General features: G+C 40.8%; 1 protein-coding gene and 1 long non-coding RNA gene across 3 annotated transcripts in view; one reads left to right on the forward strand and one right to left on the reverse strand.

Moving 5' to 3' along the window:
* Nucleotides 1–9,663: 9,663 nt before the first annotated feature.
* The window catches only part of SLC15A5 (solute carrier family 15 member 5), a 71,379-nt gene continuing 56,864 nt past the window's right edge, over nucleotides 9,664–24,178 (reverse strand). The window contains exons 8-9 of the mRNA XM_010946481.3: nucleotides 19,103–19,211; nucleotides 9,664–15,372 (exon numbers count right to left, since the gene is read on the reverse strand). Of these exons, the coding sequence (XP_010944783.2) occupies nucleotides 15,225–15,372; nucleotides 19,103–19,211 (257 nt within the window). The 3' untranslated portion in view covers nucleotides 9,664–15,224. The remainder of the gene's footprint in view (nucleotides 15,373–19,102; nucleotides 19,212–24,178) is intronic.
* The window catches only part of LOC123614455 (uncharacterized), a 71,421-nt gene continuing 62,489 nt past the window's right edge, over nucleotides 15,247–24,178 (forward strand). For both annotated transcript variants that reach the window (XR_012503968.1, XR_012503967.1), the window contains exon 1: nucleotides 15,247–23,240. This is a non-coding gene — a long non-coding RNA (uncharacterized LOC123614455). The remainder of the gene's footprint in view (nucleotides 23,241–24,178) is intronic.

The following is a 24,178-nucleotide window of genomic DNA, read 5'->3' on the forward strand; positions in this document are numbered from 1 at the left end:
AACCTCATGGAACCTAACTTCCCTCTGTAAAGACCCTGTTTCCAAATACAGTCACATTCTGAGCTGCTGGGAGTCAGGGATTCAGCCTCTTAAGTTTTGCGGTAATACACTCCAGTCCAAATTCAGTCCTTAATTAGACTTTTCAATGGCATACGCCTGTTGTTTTCTGTTTTCTTCATGTAAGTCAGGTTGGCTTTTTTGGTTCACTTAGAACTTCAAACAGTCTAACTGAGATAGCTTCCCAGAGCAACCTCTCAGCTTCTGCTCCTCATTATTCTGCTCTCCATGGACAAAATCTTTTTTTAATGCTCTTAAGAAACCTAGAAATGAGGGAGGAGAGACAGATAAAGTTGCCAAGAAGTGCAAACAGATGCTTATGAAAATATACGTTGATACTTTGTCCAGGAATCTCTGGAAGTATTAGTGGTAGTGGGGGTCTGCTCTCAGCTCCTCCATTTTCACAGAGAGCTTGAGGGAGGCAAATTAAATCCACACAGCCTGGGAGCAAAAACTAGGACCCACATCTCCTATGCCTAGGTCAGAAATCCTTCCATTCTGTGCAATGCTATTTTCTTTAATTGTCCACAGTACAGAGATCAAGAGCATAATTTTGATCAAAAAACTCACCTCTTAGCTGGTCTTTGATTGCAAATTCTCTAAAACAAAGGATTGTTTGAATGGAATACACACCAATATTCCAAGATCCCTGGCTAAATACAAATTGGCAAAATACATGCAATAAAAGACTGTTTTCTCATTCATAAACAACTGTTTTTATAGAAATAATGCAAATAAATGCATTTCTTATTCAGGAAAAAAAAATGCTACAAATCTAAACTGAGATCTTTGTAGATGTGACTTCAATTCCAGTGTGTGAGAGGTAATCAATAATTATAGAAGGCAACTTCTCTAAGGTGATGCTGGGCTTCAGAACCAGGACTGAGATTTGAAATTTAGAACACCCTCTCCCAGTCCCTGGAGCCAATTCCACATTCAGGGCATAGTCTTTGGTCTCAAGAACGAACAGGGAGCAGAAAAAACACTATTTTACCTGCACAATTTTCTAAAGAGGAATCACGCACAGGGTGGATGGATATTTTTTATTTATTGAATGTTCTCAGCATTTCTCATTGGTGTCTCTAAGCAGCAGAACTAAGATCAATAGGAAGGCATAAAATTGCAAGATGGGAATGAAAAATGAGATTAAGAGTAATGCTTGTAAAAATGCAAAGATACCTGTTTGAGAGACAGTGGAGGAAACGTGACCCAGACTCTCTCAAACTCCCCTCTCTTCTTGCGTGACGACACTGATGTTGTAGCTGCCTGGAGAGAGCTCTTTCTAAAGTGTGGAGAGATTGAAGGCATCGAGGAGACCGAGACAGTGACAGAGAACATGCGATTTCAAGGAAAAATGACCGTTAAGTCAAAGTTGAAATTCTCATCACAGCCCTCAATATTCAGGACCATAAAGTGATGTGGCTGGTTTTGGGGTTGATTCTTGTCTTCCACAGATACCATGTTACTAATACGGTCAAATGAATGTTTTCATTCAAAACAGTCACCTTGGGAATATACATACTGAAACACAGTAGCTACTGCTTAAAGCATCCTTGAGATTGCTTGTACTCTTTGAGTATCCTCAGAGCTAATAATAGACGTGTGTCCGTTGATTTTTGGAAACTGCCAGAAACTTGCAAGTGCCAAGTTCGGTGAATAAAACCATGATTTAAGTGGATCTTTTTATTCCCTCTTTTTTTTTTTTTTCCTGCTTTTTTCTTTTACAATTGGTAATCAAACATGGAGCGTCAATATAAACTAATGGAATTGATTTTCTTGTATAAAAATGATGCTGACGGCTTATGAAAGAGTTGAAAAATGACAACACCATAAATAGAACCTCCCAAGGTGGCTATTCTGAATATTATTCAAGTACATTTGCTTATGTTACAGATACACACACACATACATACACACAAACACACATACACACACACAGAGCTTGTGTACAGGCTGCAGTATTTTCAAGTGTCTTAGTTGTGTGAAAAATAAAACTTTATATAATTCCACTAAATACACATTCAGAGACACCATCACTTTCTGGTTACAAACAACACAATCTAAGTCAGTTCTGTGTTTTCTCTATTTCTAGTTTAAACTCCATCAAGTCATGGTTTCTCCTTTTTCCTGGGGTTAATCTAAGCCGGGAGGTGTTCATAGTCTCATAGCAATAGTGAAAGACAGTCCTTACTCCTTGGTCTTCACCTGTCCTGCACTGGTCTCTCCTGAGTCAGACAAATCTCCCATTTGGTCCTCCATGCTGTTTTGTGCTTCTGTGGCCCCTCATCATGACCACAAAGCCCATTTGGGGGCACTCGTTCGTTCTCCCTCTCCCTCTCTGGCCTCTCTTTCAGAGCCACAACTTCTGTCTCCTGAAAGGTGAGGAAGAGGGGGTGCTGGAGACTTGGGGTTATCTTGGGCCCGCCGTCCCAGACACCCCATGAAGCCAGTCTGCTCTATTGCTGCCTTGCTTTTGTGGTATAAACAAACAGCGCTGTAAAGGTATACCTGGCACACAACGCGGATCACTATGAATGTTTGTTGATTGGCTGACTGAACGAATACATATGCTGTTTCCCAGACTGACATAAGAACTGAGAGCTCTTTTGGACTCCCCAGATCATCCCAGGATTCTAGTCTCTACTCTCTTTGAAACTAATCCTAGAATAAGAGTAGACAGAGAGAAGAGCATGTGGCCCCTTCTAAGAGACCTTGTAAAAGTAATTCTAGGTCTCCAAGGACTTCCTATCTCAGTATAGTCATTTGAGGAGGCTGCCAAGTGTCCCTCCCTAGGTTGGTTAAGTCACACTCATCTTTCAGGGTTTAGGTGAGACCTACCCCTTGATTCTTCCCTAGACCACCTGCTCCATACAGAGTCTCCCCTTTCCCATCACCTGTGTGTTACCAGGTACCATACTGGGCATATCAGCAGTCAGTACACATCTTTGAAATAAGTAATGTGAACATGGATAGTTGAACCATTTGAACCAGGCTATTCTGACATTTCAGAGGGTTACTGGTGTTTTCTAGATTTTGCTAGTTCAGTTATCTCAGAAGAATGGAAGTACTGTCTTAGTCTTGGATGCATCTTTGTGAAGTTGGAGATTGTGGGGTTAAGAGGGAAAGGCTACTGTTCCCAAGTAAACATCCCTTATTTAAGGAGGTAATCTGGTTTTAAGATGCCATTTATCTGACTTTTCAGATAGTTGGTTAAAAACAATTTTTTTCTGCACATTTAAGGTCCAATTAGAGTGCTTTGGGACAACTTGAGATCTGACAAAGTTCGTAATCACATGTAAAATTTTGGTTATATGACCAACAGTCCATTTCTTACAGCTCAGATTCCTCAGTGACCATAAATGACTTTGAAAGGAAGAGCAATCCTCACCAACTAGTACAGGGAAACCTCCAAAGGACACTCTGCACAGTGAAGATTAGGAATGGCTGGTAAATCTTTAATGGACAGTTGGCTCCACTCGTCATGGGTTTATGAGAGCAGCTGCACCAAACTTACTAAATTGAAATGTACTGCATTCTGCTGAGAAGGGTCAACTTTTCCCCTTCCTTCCTTCTTCCCTTCCTTCTTCCCTTCCTTCCTTCCTTCTTCCTCCCTCCCTCACTTCTTCATTTTTATTTTTCCTGTTACATTTCTAGCTACCATGTCTTTAACCTACCTAACTAGTTTTGCACAGAAGTAATTCTACTTGTGATTGGCACACGTAGGGGTGAGAGGAGTGCTTGTTTCCACTTGTTTAAACCTCCTCCATATCCAATTCAGCTGTTCATAGGAGCTAATATTTTTTAGGGATAAAGAATAAAACTCAAGGAAGACACTGGTAGTCTAGGATTTTCCGCGAACATATGCTTTTCTTGCATCAGCTACTGAAGACAGAGTTATTATATATCTTGAAAGTCAAGACAGAAATTTAGCATGTGCGTACAATATTTGATCTTTATTAACTTGGGTTCATCCTAAGGCAGCACAGCCAATAGGAAGGTGGGGGTTAGAAGATGTGAGTCCTTTGTCTTAGATTTGGGGCAGATTGTTTAACTATAGTTTTAAAAATCTGAAATTTCTTTCTCTGGGGCAATCATACATTCAATTGTTTTTCTCTTATTTTTTCCCTTAGTTTTGACAGTGGATTTTCCAAACATTATATGGAAAAACTGGATTGTCAAGAAGCATCTGTTGACCAACTAATTGCATATGTCACAGACAGACTGATAGCATTTATAACATAGTTTAACAAAAGTTTTTAGTATGGAATATCAAACATACACAAAAATAGTGAGATGCTCTAACAAGCTTCTACACACCCAATCTCGGCTTCAGCATTTATCAGCTCACAGCCAAATATGACTGATCTAAGCTCTCACCTCTTCCTTTCACCCTAAGTTATTTTGAAGCCAATACTAGATATTGTGGCATTTTATCCATTGGTATTTCTGTGTGGATATCCAAAAGATCAGAATTATTTTAAAAAACATAACCACCATGTCCTTATTACACTGAAAAATTCATGATTTCTTAATTAATATTAATATTAATTTCTTAATATTTTCAAATATTCTCAGTGTTCTAAGTTACCCTATTTTTTCCATTTGTTTATTGAATCAGAATCTAAATAAGTCCAAATGCTGGAATTGATTAATATGGTTTTTAGCTTTCTTTAACATTTTTTCCTTCTTTTGGTAAGAACACTTAACATGAGATCTACCTTCTCAACAGACTTTTAAATGTACGATGCATTGTCGTTGACTAGGTGCAGTGCTGGTCAGCAGATCTTTTAGGGCATGTGCATCTTGTTTAACTGAAGCTTTATGCTGATTAGTAACTTATTATTTCTTCTCCCCTCAGCTCCTGATAATCACCATTCCATTCTTTGATTTTATGTGTTTGACTATATTAGGTACCTCGTCAGCATGGAATCACGCTGTATTTGTCCTTATGTTACTGGCTTATTTCACTTAGCATAATGTCCTCAATGTTCATCGGTGCTGTAGCATGTTGCAGAATTTCCCCATCTTTTGAGGCTGAACAGGGTTCCTTTGTATGTATATACCACATTTTCCTTATCCATTCATCTAATGGTGGACATTTGGGTTGTTTTCCCATCTTGGCTATTGTGAATAAAGCTACAATGAACATGGAAGTCCTCATGTCTCTTTAAGAGCCTGATTTTAATTCTTTGAGATAAATATTCAGAAATAGATTCCTGGATTATATACTAGTTCTATTTTTAGTTTTTTGAGGAACCTCCATACAGTTTTCTCTAGCAGCTGCACCATTTTGCCTTCCTACCAACAGTGTGCAAAGGTTTAAATTTCTCCACGTTCCCATCAACACTTGGTCACTCTCTCTCTCTCTTTCTGTCTTCCTCTCCCCCTCTCTCTTTTTTTCTGGATAATAGCTATCCTAACGGGAATGCAGATATGTTTTCTGTTAGTCATAGCTCTTTTATCCCTCCTTTCTTTTCTTGCCATATTCCTTTGTGTTTTGTTAATTTTTAAAAATATTGATATCTATCTTTTGCAGCCCAAATGGGAGTGTTAAATGGGGATGTGGTGAGAATCACCATATTTGCATCTTTCAAGTCCTTGACGGCGGCACTAACTTCTGCATCTCTCCAGCAATGTAGTATTGCTTTGGGTTTGCGGTTTTCCTATATAGAGGCAGTTCTAATGTCTTCTACTGGCCTTTCCAACCATAATAACTCTCACTGTATAGGAAAGTGAGCCATGTGGGGATTGAGCCAGCTGCTAAGTGTGTCTATTTCAATTATGGATTCTGGAACTGGGGAAATAACTGCAGGGTAGGTTTGGGAACACAGTGGACCCAATGTGAATTAGACCTGAGCTAAAACTCCATTGATCACCTGGCCTTTATAAGTCCCTACTCTGACTTGTGGGCCACCGTGATGCTTTGGGTCTCCTGGGTCCATTCATAGCCAGGAGCTAGTAGTTCCCCCAAAGTCTGATTATTTCCTTACCCACAATGTACAGGTACTCTGGTAAAAGGCAGGAGGTCCCTTTTGGGGAGGTCTGGGAGGAAAATCAACAGTTTCTGTCCTGTTCTGGAGTCCTTTCTCAAGGGGACCTGGCCACCCCTTCATCCAAGTGGTTCTGGGTTGTAAGGTGGCTCAAGCCTGAAAATTGGTCAAATGGCTGTGACTCTCTGTTTTTATGACTCGGGTTTTTATGATTCGGGTTAAACTTGTCTTCACTTGACCTAGAACTTTTCTTCTAATACAGATTAGGTAAGAATTTAGCATCTTATATCTAAGAACACCATGATCAAGCAGCCAGTGTCATAGGTCTGCATGAGTCAGGCCGTTCTGATTGCTGCTTTGACTCTGCTGTCCATTATGGTAAGAAGGCTCACCCTGCCTTTGGTGTTTGTCACTTGGCCTCTGCCACCCTGGGGTCCAGTCACTCGCATTGTGTTTAGGTTTCCCAATTCAGTGACTCCAGTTCCCACTGTAAGGTCTGTCTTAGAGAGAAGAATGATCACAGAGTTCTTCAAGGATGCTGGGGCTTCATCATGAACTTATTTCTCATAGTGCTGGTGACAGGTGTATCTTCTGGGATCTTCTAGTGTGGGTGGGTAGGTCTTAAATGACAAATCCACACTAACGTTCCAGCCTCCCTAAGCCTTTAAATCCCTTCCTATACATTCAACCAAGGCAGGTTGGGATTTTCCAGTTTTCTCGCTGTATCAATAAATGTCGAGTCTTAGCTTCGAGAACTCATATGAATAAATTCTGCCTGCTCCAACTTTGTATTTCTTCCGCCATTATCCCATATTCTTAGTATTCATACCCACACATGTTCCCTGTTCTCCTGACTGTATACAGTAGAAAACTCATGTAGTTCTTCTGGAGGGTAGTCCGTCTGGAGGGTAGTCCATCTTCTCATGGGTCACGCATTACACTTCACCTTCAGGGGTCTACTCGGACTTGAGTCTAGTTATAGGTGTAGAAGCAAAGAGGGGTGATGGGGTGGGTCCTGAGGATACTCAGCATTGTCTTGCGTGGAAACTGCCTCAGGGAAAGGCCTTAATGTTCTCCTCCGGCGATGCAGGGTGAATCCCTTCAGACTGAGATGGAAAGGTCTGGAGGGCCGATTCCACTTGGGGTGGGGGAAGACCTCTTCCACTGGAAAAGACTTATCAGAATTTAGAGGCTCAATGTCCCTGGCGCCATCAAGATCTTCCCACATGTCCCCATCCCAACTTATAGGACCCCATTCTTTCCCAATCAGTGCCCTTACTTTGACAGTAGACATCCTGAGAAGCTAGGACCTCAGCCTACATTGAAATTCAACCGTTGATGGGATGGTTCTGCATTTGATTTTCAGCAGTTTAAGCCTTGCAGGTATAGAAAATAAGAGTTTCCTTCAGGGCATACATAGAAACTCTTGGGTTATTTATGCGGTGCTTGAACTGGGAATTCAAACCCCCGAGCTCATCCTTTCCTTGCACTACTTTGTCCAGCAACATTAGGCGCAACCAGTCAATGTCATTATATTCATTAGTTTAAGAAAATTGAATGTATCACATATACTACGCAGAGTTACTTGGCTTCTTGATTCTTATAAGTGGTTGATTAAGCGTAAACAATGAAGATACTTTGTGTATCTCCATGGCCAGATCATGCCATGGACTGTCAGTGCTCTCCTGACTACTGGAAACAGAGCCATTAGCATCTTTAAAGCTAATCAGGTTAGAGAGCCAATTCCATGAACTCTGGAACCAATTCAGAAAATTCATTCTTAACATTCTGTTCCTTTAGAACCACTCTCAGTACCAACATCTGTGTTAGGGTTCTCCAGAGAAACAGAGCCAAGGAGAAATGCATGTGGAGATTTACTATGAAGAATTATGGAGGCTGAGAAGCCCCACGTCCTATCGGCTGTTGGTTGAGCGGCATTAACAGTCACTTTGTTGCATAAGTCAGAAAACTGGGTGACGAGCTTGGACTCTTTTTCCTTTGCCATGACCACATCCAGTCACTACAGCTTAGTAATTGAATGTGTGGGCTTCTGTGTTGGACTCTGAATATCCTAGTTCTAATTGTGGGGGAAATGGGGAAGTAACTTGACTCCTCTCTGTTTCAGTTTCCTTATGTGAAAAATGAAGGCAATAATAATTCCCAGATCACAGAGCGATTGTGAGAGTTAACATGGGATAATTAAATGCACAGTGGAAATTCCATAAATGGTGTCTTCCTATTATTCTGCCTTCGAATCTCTTACCTTTTTCCCCTCCGCCATCCCCGGACTGCTACCCTAACCTCATTATCTCTTGCCGATATTCACTGCCACATAGGCACCGACCTGAGCTAACTCCTGTCTGGTCCCTACCAATTTATCCTCTACATTTTTGACTGCGTGTTCTTTCTGAAACATAAATCTGTCATATTTTTTCTGCCCTTGAATCTTGTGCTCCATTCGGGCAACTGCTCTTGTCTACAGTCCGAATGACTCGCAGTTTGCAGGATAAGCTGTGCTGTCTCACGCTTTGCTCTGTTGCTCACGCTCCGCCCCAGCATTACCTGGAATGCCCCTGCCCCTGCTCTTTGCTGGTCTAACAGGCATCTGTCCCTCTTTGCACTACAGATGTGTACAGCAACATTTAGGGCCCTGGCTGAATTTCTAGGCTCTCATTACTTCTCATGAAGATGTGGAACCTGCCTTCCCTCTTTAAATCTAGACAGGACTCTCTGACAGCCTCAACACGTTGAATGCAGTGGAAGTCATGCTGTGTATCCCCTGGCAGGGTCATGAAAGATGAGATTGTTTCTGCCTGGCTTTATTTCTTTTGGGGGATACTTGCCCTGGGGTACCAGCCACCAAGCTTCAAAGAAGACCATGGTAGCCCATTGAGAGAGACAACATAAAGAAGCCCACATGGAGAGGCACATGATCCTGGCTGGTACGCAGCATCAGCTACTGACTGGAACTTTCCTTCTGTGTGTACACGTGTGTATACATATATGCATGTGTATATGTATGTGTGTGTGTGTGTGTACACGTGCTGGGATGTGGGTTTCCACAAAAAGCTCTGCCTTCGTGGACCACATATTCGCCATAACCTTGTGGCCGCATGTGGGAAGTAAGGATCTGTAGTAAAAGAGATGTCTTCAATGAGGCAAGAAGAGAGGAGAGTATCCTTTACAGAGAGGCTAACTCATTAATGTGAAAAATCATTTACAATTTAGTGTGGATTAGCAGAGAAAGCTGGAAGGCGAGAAGCCCTTGGATTTTTCCACCTGCTCATCTAGCCAGTGAACTTCATGGACAGTTATGCATTCAAGCTTCTTTGTAATTGAAGCCTTGCCTTGTGTGCTGCATATGGTGATCTGGGCCGGCCGTCTGGGATGTGGCTCCTGCTTCCAGAGTAATGAGCAAGTTTCTAGCACTCACTGTCGTTGTGGGAAGCAGACTGTGGTTGAAGTGTGATTATTAATGAGAATGACTCCTGGACAGCTTGAACTAGAGGATAATTTATTCCCCGTGAACTTCTAATTGCAGCGAAACGGTTCATTCACTGCCGCACTTGTCCGTCTTGTTTGTTCCTGTCTTTCAGGCACGGTTGGCTGCAAAGAAATAAGGCAGAGCCGTGCAAGCTGCAGGAACACAGAGGTCTGCCTTTTTGGAGATACCATAGAAACCGGTCAGAAAGGTTTAACTCGGGTAAGAGTGGCTTGGAAATATGGTCAAAAGCATTCTGGTGTGCTCCAGAAGGTCATAATCAATTTATAGGAATCAAGACACCTACTATGTGCAAAGCATCATACCCATATGGAAGATCTGTTTCCAGGTGGCCTGTCATGGCTCTGGCTTTTGAAGCTCACACTTCCTCGCCAGCATTTCTGATAGTGAGTGCTTTCTCTTATTTTAAAATTCAGCATATCCTCTCTGCCCTCTTTCTCGTTTTTGCTTCAAGAGATGGCTTCAGGAAAACGAAAACTTCAAGATGATGACATGTACGCTTTCTTGGTAGCTTCTTTGATGGTAGGGTGACTTCCTCCTGATTTTGGCTAAATTTCTACCCACTGTGGATTCCATTTTTCTCCTCCTTTTGTCCCTGGTAGACATGTTGCCTTGCTCTTTGCATAAATGTCGTTAAATGTGCTTCTGACTTGCTGCCACCAATGTAATAGACACTTGTCATGGGCTATTGACTCATTACTGTATTTATATGAGATTTGGTCACTTTGGTTTAGCAGGCTTAAGGAGCAACCTGATTCCCAGCCAGTAAATGGATTCAAACCTGTCTAGGATGGATGATAGATTAGGATTTGGGCGCTATTATTATTTAACAGTTAGTTAGTTCTCTGAGTAGACTTGTGACAGTATATTGCTTGGGGAAATGATCTTGGCTGTCAAACAGCAGCCATTCTACTGTGGAAACCTTCGTGGGACACCCAGCCAGGGAGAGAGTGAGAGAAAGAGACAGAGAGAGAGGATGAGAGAGACAGAGACAGAGACGGGCAGAGAGAGACAGAGAGACGGGGTCTGGTCATCGCGATCCTTGACTGTCTTTGACACTTTGACTAAACACTCTGGAGAGCAAGACTGGATGAATCCCAGGGTTACGTGGGTAGATGCAGAGGAGGTGGAAAGGCTAGTCCACCAGAAGTGCCCTCTTGATTGAACGATGACTGTCTTTCACTTGAGGAGCAGATAACTTGCACTGCGATTTAAGGAACACTGCAAAAGGACCCCTGCGACAGTGCTGAGGTCGAAGTACCCACTCAGGGCCACAAAGCCTGAAATTCTGCCCTCAGAGTCAGGCCTTTGGGTTTAAGCAGAAGAATGATAATTCTTCACAAAAAGGGAGGGAGGGGCCGCTACTTAGGGGTGTTAAGCAATGCTATTGTTTTAGTCCAGCAGTTACTGATGGAAAAAGTCATATTGTTTTATGTTTTGGAAGAGAAAGAGACTGAAGGCCATTGGTCTAAGGCCCTGGAATCGCCCTGAGTTTACATACAAATCTGCTGGAGACAACAGCTATGCCGAGAGGCAGGCACACAGACAGGGCTAGTCCCTGGGATTTGTAATCGGGCTCCCCAGGTCCAAATTTCGACTCTGTCCACACTGCCTGTGTAACCTTTGGAAAGTTATTAACCTCTCTGGGCTTCATGTTTCTTATCTGTAAAATGGGGTTAACAACTGACCTTATAGAGTTATTGTGATGATTAAATGAGTTTTTAAAAAGCCACTTAGAACCGTGTTGTGCTTAGCAAGTACTACAGGTGTCTTCACAATTATTAATAATAGTTTAAGGAGTTAATCTGTTTTTCTCAACTTGTTCTTTTCTAAGGCAGCTTGGAACTGACTGTCGCACATCCGAGGGCATTTTGATGGAAGGAAAAGGAAAGGATGTTTTTGAGCCCAAGACCCTCTTTCCAGACCCTGCTGTGGTCAGTCTGGGTGGGTCTTTTCAGTGGGGTGCCTCTGGCAGCCTAAGGTCCACAAGAGGACAGTGCCCCACAGAGGAAGCAGTGAGTGGGAAGGGATGTCAGAAAGATGCTGTTCTGGGTAAGCCTTTTGTCAGGGTCTCCAAGCCCAACGGGGTCTTTCCTTTCATTCTTGTTCCCTGTTGGACTATGTAGATCTCTCTCTAGAGTGTTTTGTCTAAGTGGTCGGGGATGATCCAGTGTTGGTGACATTGCAGAAGGGGCTGGCACTTTAGAGACAGACGGACCAAGGTTCAAGTCCTGTCTGTGGCATCCGTGGTCTCCGTGGCTGTTGGTGACTCGGTCTCAGAGCTACAATGTCTCATGGGCAAAATGAGCACGCCAAAACGTGTCTGCTTCCCAGCGGTGGTGCTAACCAAATGTGATGATAGGTTTGACAGCGACTTGTCGGCTGTAAAGGGTGACATAGATGTGAGTCTAAAGTTATCATGAGCGGTTCCTTTCATCGCCCTGTTCTCTACAAGCGGACCCGCGTTCTAGCATCACCTGCGTGCTGTTGGCACTTGGCCGTTGATTTCATTCAAGAGCCTTACTCATAAGCCTGCGACCGGTAACTGTACCCCGGCTTCTCCTGCAGAGGTGCTGGGATAGGGACTGAGTCAGGCTCCCAATGCCGAAGCGCTTTTCTCCTGAAACAAAGGGTCCCAACAGTTTTCAGAAGGGGTGAAATTTTCCCTCCTTCAATTTGTAAACCACACACTAGTAATAGGAAACTTTTTGGAATCATGAGCTGTTTTTTATTGCTACTATTCCTCTGATAGTCGATAAAACACTTTCAGAAACCAAGAGTATTAGAGGTTGGCCAGGGTGGGATGAACGCTATAAATCAAGATTCCCTGAAGGGGATATGAGAGATAAGGGATTAAGCTGAGTAAAGAGATACCAAGGGGGAAATATCCAAGGAGCTTGAAAAAATGTACCACCTTCCAGGAGCAGATTTCTGAGTGCTATTAAAAAAAACCCAAAAGTCACTCGGATGGAAGCTCTGTCACTCGCAAAGTCATGTAATAATAAAAATATGGTTTCCTTAATTGTGTATACAGGCTCAATGTAGTGACTTTGGGCTGCATTGGATTAAAGTGTTACAAGATAAAAAAAAAAAAAAAAGAGGAAAGAGATGTGTCCATCAGTTGTGGACAGAATCCACTGGGGTCAGATCTGCGCTCTGCAGGTGACAGAAAGCATTTTTCAAATACCTTGCCTTTCGAGTCTCAATCGTGGACAGAAAGAGAGAACAGAAGGTTCTTCTTAGGGAAGACTTCACTTTCCCAATCTTTTACAGCTGAAAAATGGAGCAGCTGAGTGGCTGGGTACAGACCCTTGGCACCAAGTGACTGGGAGTCAATGGAACACTGCAGGGACACAGAACGCTGCCCGCCACTGAGCGCATTACTGGGCAAATACAGAGCAGAGCCCAGCGGGCTTCTGCAAACAGCACATCCCTTCAAGTTAATTGGTGTTCTATAGAAGCTGAAATGCTCCGCTTGTTTACAAAGCTACAGATTTATGTAAAGCAAAACCAATTACACTTAATGCCTAAACTATTCCAGGTGCTCGATGATAATGTTGCTAAGCACTAGACGAGAAACTGCTGTGTGAGTACGTCCTGTTTCAAACGGAAGCATGTGTAGTTACCGCAATTTAGCTCATCAGGAGTGTCAGCCCCAGTGTGAGAGTTCTCAGCTCTTTTGGTGTTTGCTTTGGGTCAAACTTTATAAATCTGTAGATGTCTTATCATCTCTAAGGACGAGTGAAAGCAAAATGAGCACCTTTTTTTTTTCTCCCCTGATGTAGAAATTAAGGAGAGGAAGGCAAATTTGGGGGAAAAGACAACAAAAGCCAGACCTTTTTTCTAACGGGGAGAGAGACTGTTAGAACTTCTCACTTGTACTGAGATAAGAGGTTTAAAGTTTCTTGATCTTAAACCCAAATTGCAGACTTGGCGTTTAACCTTTTGCAGCAAAGAAAGCTTCTAAGGCAGATCAGCACTCGCCAGAGAACTCACTGTTTCATCAGAGAACAAATGCTTAAAAAAAAGGATTCGGAAAAGTTACAGGGCAAGGATTTTTGTCTGTAAAGAGCTAGCCTTCACTTGTCCTCAGAAATAACAAACAAATAAACAAAAAATAGCTTGAGTAAGAGAAACACCTGGTGCTTTTACAGCTGCTCTTTTGCAATTAAAAATGCATATCACACGTAATCAAAATATGTAAGTCTTTTTATTCTACAGATCTAAAATATTTTAGATATACACAAGGGAGGGCCTTAATTGCAGAATCATCTGATACACCCACCTCTCCTATCCAGCTTGCACTGTCCTGGAAAGCAGTGGTGCTCAAATTTTAGGGAGCATAAGATGGATTTGGGTGTGTTTATTAGAACGGCTGATTCCTGGAAGAAGGTTTGGGTTAAAGCAGCCTGTGATAGGGGCCAGAAAGATTCAACAGAGGCAGGTGGTCCTCAATAAAACTTTGATAAGCCCTGCTACAAAGTTATGGGACATTAGTTGCATTTAACTTAAAAAAAAAAAGTTTCCACATTTCTTTGCTTCTATAGGAAAAATCTCTTTTGGAAGACAGTTTTCTGAACGTGTCTGAACTGGTGGCACTGGAGACCAAAAGAGGTCATTTGGGCAGGGAATCTCTTTAAGCGTCTCTGTGGGATTTGATCGCTTGCCCTCCAACCCTCATTCAACTTTCCTTAACTTTCTTCTTCCCTTCAGTCTCAATAATTCCACCAGTTACATTTATTTTACAATTTCTTCAGTATGTGAATAACCTCTTTTTGTTAAGGACCGCTATTTTAGTTGCTTTTTAATTCAGAGAACATTTCCTCAGTTCTCAACTTGATAGTGTAACATCAAGATGAAATATAGTAAAATTGTGTGCAGGTTTATTATTTACTCTGACCTGGACAGTACGTGATCACCGCGCCTGCCATGGAATAGGTGCTCACTAAATGTATTGAAAGAAAGAATATTAGCATACTGTTATTTTGATTGTAAGGACACATTAAAACTAAGGACTGTCACATATGTTGCTTCTGTTTTTTTTTAACATTTTTTATTGAGTTAGAGTCATTTTACAATGTTGTGTCAAATTCTAGTGGAGAGCACAATTTTTCAGTTATATGTGAACATACATATATTCATTGTCACATATTTTTTTTTTGCTGTGAGCTACCACAAGATCTTGAATATATATTTCCCTGTGCTATATAGTATAATCTTGTTTATCTATTCTGCATATGCCTATCAGTATCTACAAATTTTGAAATCCCAGTCTGTCCCTTCCCACCCCCCGCCCCCTTGGCAACGACAAGTTTGTATTCTATGTCTATGAGTCTGTTTCTGTTTTGTATTTATGTTCATTTATACGTTGCTTTTAATGGCTGAACCATTGTAAAAAGTTATAAAATATTGTGATGTATAGGAAACGTTAATTTTTGTTGTCACAGAGGGATCACTTAGATTTTGAAATTACTTTATTAATTCAGATGCATAACATATGCGAAAGCATAATAGTTTACTAGAGGAGACATAATTAGTCTTTGCAAGTAAAGGGCACAGATAATGCCCATCAGGCCACTCCCACACATATTAACTCTTAAACTAAAATGCATAGTGTCCAACTGAAGAAAATAGTGCATACTTTGCTCGTAAGACAGGTTGAGTCAAATGGAGTTTCATAGGGCTGTTTCCCAAAGATCAATACTTGAAGAAAATTCCTGTGTACTGCCATAAAATTTCAGAGACTTTTCATGGAGGGGAAGTGTTTCTTCAAGATTACTTCCACTGATGTTCTGGGCGTTAAAATGATTTAGATTACAATATCTAAAAAAGAAAGAAAGAAAGCTTTTTTTTAGGACCAGATGTAGATGACTTGATAAATCATTTGCTTTCCCCCCCTGCTTGTCTACTTTTTATTACAGCCCCATAGATACTGGCACAACCGTGATGATTATTTAAGAGCGCTGCTCAGCAGGGCAGTCTTTATAAAGCAACCAAAGGAGTTTTAGGACGTATTAAGGTGTCTCATAAGGACCTTTAGGTGGCGCTCTTTTACAGCCTGCGGTGAGTCTGACAGTGACAGGAACTGGAAAGTCTGGACTTAACCACGTTACAGATTCCATGGCGGCCAGGACTCAAAAGATTTATCAGATGCACTGGGAATTTGTAAATTTGGTGCTGAAACTGTATGGAAAACACCACTGTCGAAGAAGAAATCCATGAATATAGTTCTATAATGTGTGCCCTCTACCCCTGACCTAAGACAAACCTGGTTTTCCCGTCTTCCAAGCTGCAGACACCATGTGAGGGCACTCAGCCTAACTTACCAAATTCTCACTGCAACTCTGGAAGGGTGGAATCATCCCCATTTCACAAACAGAAAAACTGAAGTTCTAAGAGGTTAAATAACTTGCTTAGGGTCCGTATGAGTTGGCAGAACCTGGGTGTGAAAACAGAACTCTTATTCTGAATCCGGGCCTTTTCCCTCTAGGGCATGCTGCCTCTAAAGGCGGATTATTTCTTACACGTTTTTGAAGACGCCCCAAGAGGAATTTCAGACCGCTTTATTCACGGCTGGATTCCTAGTGCCTTGGCTAGTGCCTGGTCCCTGCAGATGCCCCATACATATTGGTTGAATGAACAAATGAATATGGGCCGTACAGTCAACTTTATCAAAGTCTCTGAGATCAGAGATTTTTTTTTCTTTGATTTGTGAAGGTTTCTAATGGTAATTTTACCTTCTCTTCCTTCTCAATGTCTTGTTAAAAATAACTGTAAGTAAAGGATACACTTGAATAACTGGTCATTTTTCTCTGATTTATGTCTCTTTCAATAATTGTTACAGGTTCTGTGCAGGAGATTACTGGTCTCATTAACAAAATATGGGTAATGATATCAACCTTATAAGGTGTTTTACGATGTTGGAGGGACAGTGGTGTCAAGTTATGATAGCAAATAACTTTCTGCTCTCCTCCCCCATAAACATCTGTAATATCCTTTTATTTTAGCATCCAATGTGGGATATACGTTTATATTAGCCACTACAGAGATTTTTGTGTAATAGTTTTCAGCAAGGAAAGACATTCCACCCACCTGCACTCCTATCCTGGAGAGCCTCCTGTGTGTCATTCTGCAATTGGCCCAGTTTCGATTTGATTGAGGAGGACTTTAAAATAGACAGAGACAGGGCACTGGTTTTTGGTTTTTTAATAGAAAGGGATGGTATGTCTGGCCTGACATTTGTGGAATATTCCTAACTATACTCAGTTGAGTGATACCCCACTGACCCTGACAAGCTCTGGTTCTAGGACTTGTACCAGAATTGTATCACATTGGATAGGATTGTACAGGCTTGATGGTGGGGTGCCCTCAGGTGCTAACAGATCTAATTCCACCTGTACATTAGTAAGGATGCTGTGTCATCATTAATCCACTGGGCTCAATCCTGGGGACAAGAATAACTTGGGACTGTTCTATTCTTGATCGATTTGTCACTATTATCTGGCTCTGAACAGATACACCTTTGAATTTGGTAAAAATTGGATTGTGATTGGAAGTGTATTGAGATCAAACACTATCTGACTCATAAATAATGTTTCGATCATACTGTCCCTGGGACGTCTGTGTTTTCTTCTGTTTCTTAGCATCCTTATTGCTCGTTAGTGTTTGATGAAAAAAATCAGTATAGAAATAAACGGGAATCACGCACTTCTCTCTGCAGTGACCCTGATCTTACTGCCTGGAGTTTCACACAGTTTCTTGCCTAACTCTTCTGGCTTGTCCTGTCCAATCCCAATGGGAAGGATCGCCGAAAAGGAATCACACTTAAAAATTCTGAGTGCTGTATGCTAGCTCCATGTAGACTGTAAAGACTTCGCTTTCTTTAAATCTATTTTTTTTCAAGTGCCTGGAACAATGCTTAGCCTGTTGGCTGAATGATTGGACAAGTGGATAAATAAGTCCTGGAGCTAAGATATTCTGGTTCCAGTGCTAGTTCTACCTGGATTCAGCCCACAATCATGGTCATCTTGGCCGTGTCTCAGCATGAGTCTAGGGGAAGAATGCAAAGGAGGAAGAAGGAGTGTAAGGCAAAATCTGAGGCCATTATTATTAGTCTTGCTCACATGTTTGAGCATTTACTCATTCTCACAACAACTTATGGCACAGTAACTATTCTTATTGTTTCTTTCTTACAAAGAAAAAGAAACTGAGGCTTGGCAAAGTTAAACAGCTTGCTGAAGTTTGTGCAGCTAAGTCAGGGAACTGGATTCCTCTGGGCTGCCCCTCGAGACTGCCTTTTAAACCACTTCGTGAAAGACAGGATCAGATCTTACAGTGGGGGAAGGAGTGAAATTGAGGAATGTTTGGAGGCAATGGACAGAGGGGAGACAGGCCTGGCCTTTAATTTCAGTTGTTGCTACCATCTCTGTTTTGCTACCGAGGACGTTCCTATCGAATCCTCCTGCAACAATCTCATTTTCTGATTTGGTTTTCCATCTAAGAATGAGATGGGCATCTTAGGGAAATTATGCATCATGGAGGGTCACTTTGATAATGTATACTTTGGAAGGTAAGAAATGTTAAAATTCAGGGAGCCATGAAGACTCATGATTCTGTCATTAATTCTGTCTTGCATGGGGTTTAAGTGCCTCTCTTCTCCTGGACTGTTAGCCCCATGAGAGCAGGGGCCGATGTGGCACTAAACATTTACTGATACTGGACTCTGTGTCCCTCTGACTTACTACATTGCCTGACTGATGTTCCAAAAGAGATTTATTAGATGCATAAAAGGATGATTCGAGCAAGGGATAAGTGGCAATGGAGGAGATACTAAATGACTAAACAGCATATGAACGGAAGGAAGTGAGGAAAATAAAGATCTCTTAGTTCCTGCTATGTGGCAGACATTGTGCTTGGTCCTTTATCAACATTCATCTCCCTAAAACCCACTAAAGGTTGGAATTATTGTCTTTATTTCACATGTGTGAAAACAGAGGCTCAGAGAGGTTAAACAATTTGCTCAGAAAGCTCTCAGCCATCCAAGAAGACCTCAGTAAGAAGGAGACATGGGCTGGTGATGGATGGATGGGAGATGATACCTATTAAGACACTGAATGGTCTCAGGTGACTGGCTAAATGATTTTGCACGGTTTGTTATTGACCTTGAAATGGTCATTGCTGATTTACAGTCCTGAATGGAATCCAAATCTTAAGCATCATTAGATTTCTAGCTATTTGTTTAATGATATTTGCTTTTAATAATAATGACATTCATTCTTATTATCAATATGGTTATTTCTAATTCTAAAGTGGCCCTATATGGTAGAGGAAAAAAATCTTGTCTCAGAATTGAGCAAAGCACTATTTTATTATAAGGAGTGATGGAAAAAGTGAAGTCTAAACTGAAATTTCTTGCTCTGAATATCTGTTAAATTTTTCTAATATGCTAATTTGTCCAGTCATGGAATACAGGATTCCTGTTGGCTCAGTGATGGCTCCCAGATCAATATTTCATGGACTCCGAAATTGTTCATCTTACCACACACTTACTTACCTTTGTGAAACACTCCAGAATCCCAGGACGTTCAACAACGTTAATGATGCCAAGAAGAAGAAGAAGCTTTCTAAATTGCCTTTGTTTAATGTGTTTGGAAACCAATTGCCTGTTTGGAACAAATGTAATTGTTATTCAACTGCAGAGTTGTAAGTTTCTGTGAATATTTTATCATTGCACAATTCTTAGAGCTTTATTCGCTTGAATAATATCTACAAAGCAAAAAAGCACATCTGAAACTCATAGTTAAAATTCATTTAATTCCATAATTAACAGTAAAATAATAAGCAAATCACGCCAAATATTTTGAAGGTCAAAAAAAACCTTGATTTGCATAACACAATATAGGTGTTAGAAAAACTGGGTTATGAAAGGAAGCCTGATTATGCTGTTAATTTGCAGGAGCCATGCTTGTCTTATTCATTCTTATATGTCTAATATCTAGAACAGTGCTTGGCACATAGGGATTGTTCGATAAATATACATTGAATGTATAAAAAATATTTGCCAGTACCAGATATCTGCATATGCTAATTGTAAGGTTAGTCAGATAATATATGGTGATGCCAAATGTTACTTTATTTTGATAACTTAGATCAGATACAAAACCAGTGTTAGCGTGTTATAATATCACTAACCCTGATCTTTGTAACATCTGGTTGCGTAAGATTTTCTTTTTTTTCTTTAAGTGTACAATTCATTATTTTTTAATTATTAATTTTTTTAAACTGAAATACAGTCAGTTACAATGTGTCAATTTCTGGTGTACAGCACAGTGTCCCAGTCTGCATAAAGATTTTCATTTAACCTGATGAGTAATTCCTTCAACTTAATACCCCTAAATAAGGACTCTTTACTTCCTTTTAATGTCAGACTGAGTATATGAAATTAATTCAGGTTCAAGGTAAGCTTTCACTTCACTCCTATGTTGTGACTTTGGCTTTGAATCCTTACTAGAACTCTCTCCTTCCATTAAGAAAAAAAAAACATAGATAGATAGATTTCTGTATCTACAGCATCTCTATCTCTATAAGTACACTCCATTTTTCTTCAGTGGGTTTTTAGATAATATTGAATACATTATATGAAATACCATGTATTACATATATTTTACATTCAGTACTTATTTTTATGCAATGCTTTTAAAACAGCAACAGGATCTTAGTATTAACAAATATATCACAGATACATAGCATTACGGAAGTTTAAAAGATTGTTTAAAAGGCAAAATCTGTCCTGACCGAGACAGCATAAATTCAATTGCAGTTCTGAATGGGCAGAATATTTCCCCCCAAAATAGTATGCATAATGAGAGCAGGAATTGAGCATCTTTGAACAGTCAGATGCCAAGGCTTTTGGCATTTCCTTGCTTTTCTGCAGGAGCCTCTCCTACATTGGGTTGTAAGTCATCCGTCTATGTTCCAATAGACTTGATCTTCGGTGTCATCTTTGGCACATGGGTTATGGGTTGCTTCCTGAACCAGAATATGGTTCTTGGCCTCTCCCTTGACAGTGTATACCTTTAAATGGGGTTTGGATTAAATGCTCTGTTCAAGGTTGACAGTCAGCAAGTGCAGAAGCATGACAGCTGTGAATAATGGTGCCATTTCGCATCTAAAGCAGTTTCTCTTCTGTCGTTTAACTTCCCGATGACTATTACCATGGATCAACCATGAAAATTAGCTTGTGTCCGTTGGAGTCTAGGACCCATAGTGAAATCTGGGATTGAGTTTAAAGCTGTTTTGTAAGTTCTGCTTCCCCATTTTACTAATTTGTGTTCCATTACCATAGAAATGTATGGTTTTATTGCCATCTTGACATGCTGCCTTTATCTGATACTTCAGAGAAGTTTCACTGAATGTTTCCCTCTACGTCTGTCTGTTGGGTATTGGGTAACCCTCTGTGTGTGTGTGTGTGTGTGTGCGCACGTGCACCTGTGCACGTGTGCACATGTATACAGAAGCTAAACATTTGATTATGCTTGAGTGGGGAAGCTGAGCTGGAGGTCAAGGTAAGGTGAGATGACATCATACTTATTTTCAGGAATAACTAAACCATCCTGCTAAGCCTATTCAAATAGTCTTACTTCCTTATTTCTCTTGAGTTAATATCCCAATCATATTTCTGTCCTTTTCATTTCACATCAGCACTTTGCATATCATATGATTATACCATTTTATCACCGTGTTTCTCTGTCTAGAGTAAGAGCAGTTTGCACAGTGTTTGCAAAGCCTCAGAATTAACATGACATTAATTCTTCTTGGAGCATGAATTTTGGTCCATAACAAGTAATTGAAAAGACTCTCTTTATTCTATAACAAAGTCAGATGAGGGAGAAGAAGATACATTTTGTAAGATCTTTAAAGGTAAAACATAATATTTCTTAGAAATTGTGCAATTACAGCAAATACCAGCCAATCCAGAGACGGCATTAGATCCCCGGGCGTGTGCTTGTGTTTCTGTCACTGGGGAGGCTGGGCTGGGCACAACAGAGAAGCACTGTAACTTGGCATAATGTGCACGTGGGGTGACCAGAGGATGTCATACCGGAACAGTTAGAGGAGGAAGCGTAATAGGTCAGCGGTAGAGTGCGTGTTTAGCAAGCATGAGGTCCTGGGTTCAGTCCTCAGTACCTCCATTAAAATAAGGAAATAATTTAAAAAAAATTTTTTTAAAAAGAAGAGTTACATAAAGGCAATGGAAATTTATGAGTAACCCAAGATATTTTGTGAGTGGTATTATTAAAAAAATAAATAAATAGAATGAAAGAGTTCCATACGACCTCATCAAAGTCCTGACAGTGCTCCAATGTTCTTTCGTAAATGTCATTTTTTAGTGTTCAGTTCTCTTCCTAATGCTGATCTTCATTCTAGCCTCGTATTTTTGTCTTATTCCACTATACTTTTAACATTGGCTGGCGAGCTAATTTACATGGTGAGCTTCCCGTTAAAGAGAAGCATCATCTGAATTGATAGCATGGAACAAACATTTGCATCAAGTCAGACAGAGAGATTCTTCATGGAACGTAAATTGGCTTTATATAAAGAGACAGATTCTGTGTCTGTGTAAAGAGATAGCATTGGGTCTGACTTGATAGCATGGACTTTGGAACCAGAAAGACTTCTGAAGTTTCTATTATTTCATAGTTTTGTTTTTGGGCATTTGCCTAACTGGACCACATCCGCCTTGGTTTTCTCTTCTCTAAAATGACAGCAGTACCTCTCTCCCTGAGCTGTTATGGGAAATGAAAGAGATAATAGATATCAAGGGTTGGACACAGAGGGCTCACTCCATAAGCATTACATTATCGCCTCTCCCTCCCCGCTTTAGAGGTGCTCATGCAAAATCATATAGCCCAGGTTTGATTCTGGACCATTTCCTGTCAGATATTTCTTTGTGTTCTGTGTGCCATATATAAATATATATATTTTTTTTATCATTATCCCAGGACTGGTTGTAAAATGTTCCATTTAACATTGTCAGTTGGCTCAGCTCTTAGGTACTATAACTTTATTTTAGTAGCTTATAAACTTTTATTGTCATAATTCACATTTGTGCCATTTTTCATCTGACATTTCTAGTCGCTGATCAAAATCAGGAGCATCCTTGCAAAAGGAGACAAAGTGAAGACCTTAGATCTGGAACGGGGCTAACGCGACTTCTCTAGATCTTAGCTCAGGTAGATAGGAAGGTGAACAACCTGAGGAAAAAATAACCACATGAAGAGTCTGGGGGATGATGAAGTGCTATTTAATGCTGACAGTGAGCCCTAGTTACGCACTTCAACAGTCACCTGCTAGCGAGTAATGAGTGTTGGACTACTGAGGTAACAGAACTCTCACAAAGTACCTGGCACTGTTTGGAGTTCCCCCAGATATCTCTTGCTCAGCTAGATTTATTTGTTCATTTTGAAGTCGTTTGTTAAGAAATTTTCAGATACCAGGAAATGGGCCTCCCAAGGTGTTTAAGAAGAGGAGCTCAGAGGTTAGTAAGGGAGACATGCAGACAGGTGCATGCATACTTCGTTTTATTGCTCTTCTCAGAGACTCCGTTTTTTACAAGCTGGAGGTTTGCGGCAACCCTCGTCAAGCAAGTCTATTGGTGCCATTTTTTCCAACGGGATTATTTTGTAATTAAGGTATGTATATCATTTTTTTTAGACATAACACTATTGTGCACTTAATATACTACAGTGTAGTAGAAACATAACTTTTAGAGGCACTGGGAAACCAAAAAATTCATGTGACTTGAATATGACTTTAATGCTTTATTTGCTTTACGAAGCTGCAGTGTCTCTGGGGTGGGCCTGTAACTACTCTTGAGCATTAAACTTTATAGGTGCTCAATAAAATGTTTCTATTTATCTTAAATCATCACAGTGATCTTAGAGATAAAAGGACTGTAGAATTACCTAAACCAGCTCTTGTATTTTATTAACTGAAGAGTGAAGTGAAGGCACAGAGAGATAAAGGGACACACTGCTCAGGAGAACCCTCACTTCTTACTTTTACAACTGCATGCCCACAGCCCCATGTGGGTTCCAAAGGGGCCAGTGCTTTTATGACTTTCCTTAACATCTTCTCAACTGTTTAAAAGATGTCTCGATAGCAGTCTTTGAAATAGCTTCCTCCCCCAAACTTCCAGAACACCTGGTGACATTTCCACCTAAGTCCTGGAAATTGACATTCAACCTCATGTGAGACTCTTGAAGTCATTTAAATTTGTCAACTAAATTTAAGGCTTTGAAACATGGTTGAGAAATATACACGGTGACCCACACAGGCCGTAATACCACAAACAGCACAAAGCTGCTGATATGAAAAAGAACTATACTTTATTCCTGCCCCATCATATGCCCTGTATTGAAAGGCCTAATGTTTTATGTGCTGCCTTTATGTCTCGAGCATCCCAGAGCCCTGAAGGCCTGACCACACGTTTCCCTGCTTCCTTTGTCAGGTGTTCCCCATCCATCAGGAAACTCTACCCCTCTGGCTAGTTCCCTATCAGCCAGATCAGCTGCACTGCCCAGTCCTCAGCCTGACAGGTTTCACTTCCCTTCACAAGAAGTAGTGGGAC

The sequence above is a fragment of the Camelus bactrianus genome, chromosome 34 (assembly GCF_048773025.1).
Source record: "Camelus bactrianus isolate YW-2024 breed Bactrian camel chromosome 34, ASM4877302v1, whole genome shotgun sequence".
Taxonomy (NCBI): domain Eukaryota; kingdom Metazoa; phylum Chordata; class Mammalia; order Artiodactyla; family Camelidae; genus Camelus; species Camelus bactrianus.